At 42.0% G+C, this 7,707-nt stretch overlaps 1 protein-coding gene and 1 long non-coding RNA gene across 2 annotated transcripts; one reads left to right on the top strand and one right to left on the bottom strand.

Moving 5' to 3' along the window:
• Positions 1–32: 32 nt before the first annotated feature.
• Positions 33–3,472, bottom strand: gpx3 (glutathione peroxidase 3). The gene is made up of 5 exons (XM_086178638.1): positions 3,333–3,472; positions 2,444–2,594; positions 2,247–2,364; positions 1,557–1,656; positions 33–550 (listed from the first exon to the last, which is right to left on the bottom strand). Exons 1-5 carry the CDS (start codon positions 3,405–3,407, stop codon positions 332–334), a joined length of 663 nt encoding a protein of 220 aa, XP_086034764.1. The 5' UTR covers positions 3,408–3,472; the 3' UTR covers positions 33–331.
• LOC147215831 (uncharacterized) lies at positions 2,543–5,351 on the top strand. Its single transcript, XR_015109207.1, has 4 exons — positions 2,543–2,668; positions 2,750–2,792; positions 4,437–4,548; positions 4,703–5,351. It is a non-coding gene; the product is annotated as an uncharacterized LOC147215831 (long non-coding RNA).
• Positions 5,352–7,707: the final 2,356 nt, after the last annotated feature.

The raw sequence follows: 7,707 nt of genomic DNA on the forward strand, positions 1-7,707 counted from the left end.
TCCAAAGTAATAGACAAGGTCGCAAACCAGTGTTATTTCTAATGATTTATTAGTGACTCACATTTAGGTTGTAATTGCTAGCAGGTCCCGGACCGAGAAGATCACATGTTGCTGTGGGACGGCAGGGCAGCCCGAATGCACCGAAGAGCCGGCCTGAGCCCAAGACTCCAAAGAGGCTCCACAGAGTTTCTGTTTTCAAGCCTCTCCTTCATTTACACATGTAATCTTCATCGATCAGGTACTTCTAGATCACGAACATCAACAATTTTGCGTTCTACTGGGTTTCAACACATCCTTTGACTCTTTAAGTTACTTCAGTTGCCTGAGGACGCTAAGGGAAAACGTCCTCTGTGAACATTTGGAGCAAGTATTTCTCAATGTAATCACGAATCTCAAGGGGTTTGACTGTCGGGTGCCACCTCATCACGGGCTTCCCGTCCGGCCCCACGAGAAATTTTTCAAAATTCCACTTGATGTCGCTGAGCAGAAACGGCTCCCAAAACATTGTTTTGGGGTCACCGAAATTATTTCCAACGGGAGGGCAGGAGTCCTGCATGGGAAGAAATGTTAAACAAGTTGAGTGTCCGATGCTTAAAGTTTGACTTTAATTTTAAGCGTATGAAAAAATTTGTCTCCCGGACCCTTAAACTATATTTTAGTGGCTCGATGGCTGCTCAGCCGTTCGGAGAAAATCTATTAAAACAACATTTGTTCATGGAACAAAGCCAGGGGTGACAATGCTGTTTAATCTATAAAGACGGGGAACAATTGATGTCATTTCTCAAATCACCCCGTGGATAAGGGCACCCTGAGTCGTATCTTGTTTATTCAGGATTTTTCTGAAGTCTGGCATCCGTCCGTGTATCGCAGGGGTGCGAAATTATTTTGGCTGGCGGGTTACATTTTCTATTTAGTTTTTATGCGCAGGCCAAGTAGGTATCAAAATGAAACAAAATGTTAATTGCAATTTAAATATTAAAATTTTTTTGGCATTTTTTTACAACTTGAAAATCAATAATGATTATATATATGTACTGACATTTTGTATATAATCATCCATATAAGATTAAACAGAAGGAAAATATAAGGAGGTTTCTAAATTCAATATTGGTTTAAAATATTCAAAGAAAATAGTTTGGCGGGTTGGATTAAAAAAGCAAAACGGGCCGGATGTGGCCCACGGGCTGTGAAATACCCAGGTCTGGTGTACAGGACTGTCTCAGAAAATTAGAATATTGTGATAAAGTTCTTTATCTTCTGTAATGCAATTACAAAAACAAAAATATCATACATTCTGGATTCATTACAAATCAACTGAAGTATTGCAAGCCTTCTATTATTTTAATATTGCTGATTATGGCTTACATCTTAAGAAAACTCAAAAATCCTATCTAAAAATATTAGAATATCATGAAAAAGTTTTTCCTTTTTTAATTGCATTACAGAAGATAAAGAACTTCATCACGATATTCTAAGTTTTTTAGACAGTCCTGTATAGCGCTCAGCATTAACATCAACAGACAGGCTGTCAAAATCCTTGAGGAAAATAGACTTACCTTCAGGAAAGTGAAAACCTCCTGCTCATTTTTGCCGTTCACATCCCTCTTCTCGAACAGCAGGAAGTTTGGCACGAACCCGTTGCCCGGCCTGACATGCCTGGAATCCAGAGAGGGCAGCTTATCAGCGGACGCACCTCCGAGCACTCGGCGCAGCCAGCGCTTCTGGAGCGGCCACTTGGCAGCTGCCAAGATTCCCATCCAACCAGGTCGCAGCTAGTCAGCTTCCAAAGGGTCGCTTTAGACAAGTCATGGAATCGGAGACAGACGTTCTCCAGGGGACTGAGAGGCCTCAAAGATAAAACCTTCTGTCTTCTCACCAAAAGATTATTCGGAGGCTGAATAAGGCTTTGACTCACAATCTGGCGTCCTCATTTATTGGATATTTCAGTGTGTTGAAAGATGAAGGGCTGCCTTGTCACTTAGCGGACGACAAGGAAACCGAATCTCTGAATTTTACTCATCTAGGCAATTCTATAATCTGCCGGGTGGAATAATCCTAAACCTAACCTAATCATCCTAAACCTAAACATCGAGCATAGCTTCCAAAGATGACCTGAAAATGTGCTTTTACTGCCAGACATGATTAAGATCCACATAGATCCCGTAAAATGAGCCCTCAGAACATCCACACGCAGTAACAGGGAACTCACATCAATAACTCGTGATATAATAATAACAATTTCTCACTTTAAACCCGGTAGAATCTCTTGCGGTTGCCCCGGCTCCTGTTTGCCAAACTGGTTGCAGGGAAAGCCGAGAATGACCAATCCGAACTCCCTCATTTCCTCCTGTAGTGCATTCAGTTCTGATGGCGGAGAACATCAAATGTCAAATAGCGAATTGGTGTTTTTGAACGTCATTAATTCAGCGGCGCCGTTTCTCACGTAGATACTGCATGGTGTGAGCTCAGTAGGTGGCCACGTTGACGAAGAGGACCGCCTTCCCGGCGTAATCCCTGAAGCTCACGGTGCGGCTCCCGTTCAGAGTCTTGGCCTGATATTTGTAGATATCACCGTCTACGGAGGAGTCGCACCGCTGGAGCGGGGAGAGGGCACACACAAGTCAGCGCTCACGCTTTCAACCTGCAAAATACACACCTCACAGATAAGGTACATCTGCCGCAACCCCGTATACTTAAATCCAACTTTGCAAATGGCAGATGTGTCATCATCTCTGTTGTTGCGTCTCAGAAATGTACAGACTGGAGAAGTGGAGAAGAACTAGATGTCTGTGGTAAGTGCAATCTTTGGGCTTTGGTTTTTATAGTTTTGTCTCTTTCTCCGCTGTGAAGCGAACAATAAGGATCGTCACTTTTCAGCTAAATGAGTGTTAGGATTATTTTGCCAGACAGAACAATCTGACCTCAGCAGGCAGGATTAAGACCGAGCGCACCCTCACCACGATTCAGCTGGTTAATATTTAATTCTGTCTCCCGAGTTACCTTCGAAAAAAACCCAAAATTGTGGATGCATTAGCTCCTGGCTTGGTTAGACAAGTTTGACAAACACTAACAGGTAGCAAAAATGGCCTTTGGACTATGACTAACTATTATTATGAAAAAACATCCAAAACCAGTTTGGACATCGTCAGTCAAATTCAAGTATCCATGAAAATTCAAACGTTTTGAAAAGTCAGATAATCAAAGATTTTCAGGCTGTAAATCCCCCAGTGTGGTCTGCATAACATGATCAGGATGGAAAAGAAAAAAAAAAAACTGAGCATCCGATCACCTTACCTTAAAAAAAGGCCTTTATTGATCTAAGTGGACGTTACCTGTGTGAGAGGGACCTCCAGGGGTCTGGCAGGGCTCGGCCCGAGCAGCAGCAACGACAGGAGGGCCCACATCATGCCGCCTTTCCTCGACGCTGCTCTCGCTCTCTGGTGCTCAGCAGAGCAGCTGGGGGTGCTGATTGTCTCCAGGGAGGAGGAGGAGGAGGAGGAGGAGAGCTCGTCTGCTGACGTCACCGGGCTACAGACGGCTGGATCTGCCAGTGGCGTGATAAATAGTTCATTTCTAATATCCCTTTTTCTTCCAAATGAACAACATATGTAATGTTGCCTCTTGAGTCACACCTACTGTTGCTCACTGCTTGTGTTTTTTTTAATAATTCATTTTAACCTTGTGCATATAGATGTGTTTTTATTGCTTTACTGTCAACTTATTTTTTGCGCCGCTTTTCCTTTGGGCTGCTTTCTTCAGGAGTCGCCACAGCCAATCATCTGCCTCCATCTAACCCTAACTCTTCCCGTCCATCCATAAACCTCCTTGCTGGTTTTCCTCCAGACCCCCAACCTCTGCATCCTTTTCCATCCCTCCTCTGGGTGCTTCCAAACCATCTCAGTTTAAGGTTAGCTCCAGAACATCTTACATGTCCTATCCCTCTGACGGACTCCGTCCCGATCCTCCCCGTCCTCCTCGGACCCAAAGAGAACCTCCACATCTTCACCTCTGCTGCCTCCAGCTCAGTGCCTCTAAACCAGACACCGTTCTCCATTTTCTCCACCTTTCCTTTTATTCTGGTGGATTATCATTTCTCCCTGATTTTTCCTCCACCCATTCCAACCTCCTTGCGCATGTTTCTCCACCTGTTACGCATCATTGCTTCCTCTCCCACCAAGAAAACAAAGATTGCTTCATCGGGGTGCCCTTTGCGGACACCAGCTCCGTCTCAACACGGTCATCCCCCACAAACTCACCCACAAAATGTCCACCTTCGGCCTGCACCCCAACCTCTGTGACCGGCTTCTTGACTTCCAGGCTGACAGCCAGTATCATCACAAACATGGGCGCTTCGCAGGGGATGTCGCCTCCCGCGAGGACAACGCCTTCCTGAGGTTTGCAGACGACACTGCTGTGATAAGATGCATCTTTTTTAGGGGGACGAAGCGGCCTACCTGATGGAGGTGAAGACAACGACAAAGGAGATGATGGAGGACATGAGGAAGGAGAGGAGACCTCATCAACCACTGATGTCTTGAGGTTGAGAAGGTGAGCAGTTAGTGAGGATCTCCCCAGGTCCCTCAACACCATGCAGATGCTTAAGTAGGCTTTGTCACTCTCTGAGCAGGCTTAGGAGGTTTTGCATGTCGCTTAAGATCCTTAGCAACATCTTAACTGGCTGTATCACGGTTTGGAACTGCAGCACCAGTGCTCTGGACCGCAAACGCCTGCAGCCAGTGGGAAAGACTGCAGAGAAGATCACCAGACCCCCACGGCATCCAAAGCGGACCATCTACCACCGCAGAATCCACAGGAGATCCGCCTCCATTGGCAAGGAACAACTCCCACCCTCCGGCTGGAGGTGCAGGAGTTTGAACTGTAGGATGATACCACAGAAGAACTCGTTCTACCCAACTGCCATCAGACTCCTGAACAGCTAGCAGGAGTCAATAAACTGGTGTCAACTCAGGTCAATTCTTCATTTTACATCCAGCACAGCCAGTGCTGCACACAACTGGTTATGTCTCTTAACGGTTTCTTTAAACTATCTGCATCCAACCAGCTCCTGCACTTTGTGAGTTGCAAACTCAAAACTGCACTCAACTTTAACTTGCACATGGACCAAAGCTGTTTTCAATCACATTTTTTAATCCTGTTTATATGACTGTGTATGTTTACAGTCCCCTGCACTGTTTGCATTTCCCCTCACGATTACTCGGGTTACTACCCTATGTTTATTATCTTTTATTTATCACACTCATCTGGATGCACTGTGGGCGGCATAGGAAGAATTTCATTGTACAGGGAAACACGTTTCCTGACTGTACACATGACAGTAAACACTTTAAATCTTGAATCTCGCTCTATATGTATACACCTCTTTTAAACTCTGAAACCTATCTATCATAATCAGGCTATAACATTATTTTACCCACCAACACCCTTTACTCAGCTTGTGACTACAGTGTCTGTTAATCTTTCTCATCTTAAAACAGTATTTGAATTGATTGACTTTCTCTATTTCCTCGCTCTTATTGGGAAGTGCTGAAGAATTTTCCGTGACTTAGCCGGCTTTGGCCAGTATTGAATGTACTCGTGTTTTGCACTGAACAGAACCGTGAAAAGACTGATGAAGACATGCACATACATAGAATTAAAATGTGCTGAATAAAGTAGGTGGTGTTGTGTTGTGTAAAGGGCCAAATGTTGTTATCAGTGTGCAGTTTATAATAATAATGATGATCATTATCATTAATAGTGTATTTAATTATTATAATATATATAATTTTTATTATTGTTGCTATAATTTACCAGTACTAATTAAGCAATTTGAAAAATCATTGTTTGTGATAAATTCCAGAAAAACTTCATCATCCACTGTCACCATGTAAGGTCCAGAACAAGTAACATCTCATCCCAACACAGAATTAAAACGGGAATCAGAATCTCTCCATAAACTTCGTGGATCCAACTGGTTATGTGGTTTAACAAGGTGCAAACATTTAACCATGAAGGGGTTTAATCTGGACTAATTCTAAAAATAGGCTCATGTTTAATATATTTAATAGCTTTTCCTGTCACATCAGCTTCTCCTGAAGGACTGTTTGGAGTGCAAGATGAACCCGGTGTTCTGCCTTTATGTTCTTACACCTAATTATAATTGAACATAGTTGGAGGCACAGCTCCAGGCGAGAACTCCTACATCAGCTATCCACTTAAGGATCATTAGATCAAGGTCAAAATCCTAATTAGCGACAACGAAGGCAGGTAACTATGAAGAGTTTCTCCAGAAGCGTACTTAAGTATGTGTACTTTACTTGAGCTCTTCCATTATTTACCCATGCATTATCCATACTGAATCAGTCTCAGCAGAGAGCTGGGTTGCGTGGAAGGCGTGGAAGAACGTGCAAAACACACAATTTCGGTGTTAAGCCCATCATAACGCTTTGTCTGCTTTACCTTTTATTTATATCTAAATCAGAGGTGTCAAACTCATTTTAGCTCAGGGGCCACACAGAGGAAAATCTATTCTAAAGTGGGAATCAAAATCATAATATATTAACGACTGTTAATGTACCTATTGTTCAATTCACCCCTGAAACCTGGTATCTTTTAGCTTTGCAAGCCGGATTAAACCCGTTTGTTGGCCCAAATCTGGCCAGTTGGCCTTGAATTCGACATCCCTGATCTAATTATTCAGTTTTTCACTTTCAATGCAGTCCTATATTAACTTTAATATACAAATATATAATGCACTTGCAAATGATACAACATGATGTAGTTCTGTTGTAAAATCCCTTGTTGGAACGCAATGAGTTAATGATAAAGATTCGTTACACAATTTACAACAAGCAACTGCCGTTAAATTCCCTCTTTTATTCATATTTTAGGTATCACATGTGTTGTCTTTGGTTTGTTTGCTTTAAAGTGAACATTTGCAAAGATCGTGTGGTATTTAACTGAGTATACAGGAATGAGGTATTATTTGTACTGCTTTTTCTGTAATATGTGACTGAAAGTCAGATCAGATGATACGGTTCTCTCCTAACTTGTGTGGATTTAATCACCACTATTGTCAAATGTACACAGAGAAAACATGTATGAAATATGTCAGTATATTATACTGATATTAGCACAATACATTCATATATAACATACCAGTATCAGTGTATTATGCTGACATCGGTTCAATGTCACAATATGTAAGAAAGATGAAATATCTGACGGTGAAGCATTTAAAGAGTGTATTAGCATACGGTATCACTTTTCTTTTTGTCAGGACTTATTATAGGCGACTTTCTTGATTGACTACTTGTGCCGAGAAAGATACAATACATTTTCTAAGATTCTGTGATTTACAGCAGCTAGACTTTATTTGAGGTGAAAGGAGAACGGCTTGCTAAATATTTTTGGAAAATTTAAAATAATCGGCCAGGGACTATCAACCTTCATCATCTATGACCTGCTAATTAATTTCAATTGATTAAATATTATACGTTCAATTGTTGACAAATCTTACCATGTAAACTAGACTGCACTGACCACTAAAGTTGCACTTTTATATTTCTACCGCAATGGAATTTTTTTTTTTTTTGTTGATAATTCCAAGACATAAACCACAGCAACATTCCCCTGTGCGCTTAATAACTTCCACTTTTCTCTTCTCTTTTCTCTGTGACTACCAAAATTTACTGTATGTGCAGAGTT

This window comes from Fistularia commersonii, chromosome 31 (genome assembly GCF_037954325.1).
Source record: "Fistularia commersonii isolate RoL2024-O1a breed Wild chromosome 31, RoL_Fcom_v1.0, whole genome shotgun sequence".
Taxonomy (NCBI): domain Eukaryota; kingdom Metazoa; phylum Chordata; class Actinopteri; order Syngnathiformes; family Fistulariidae; genus Fistularia; species Fistularia commersonii.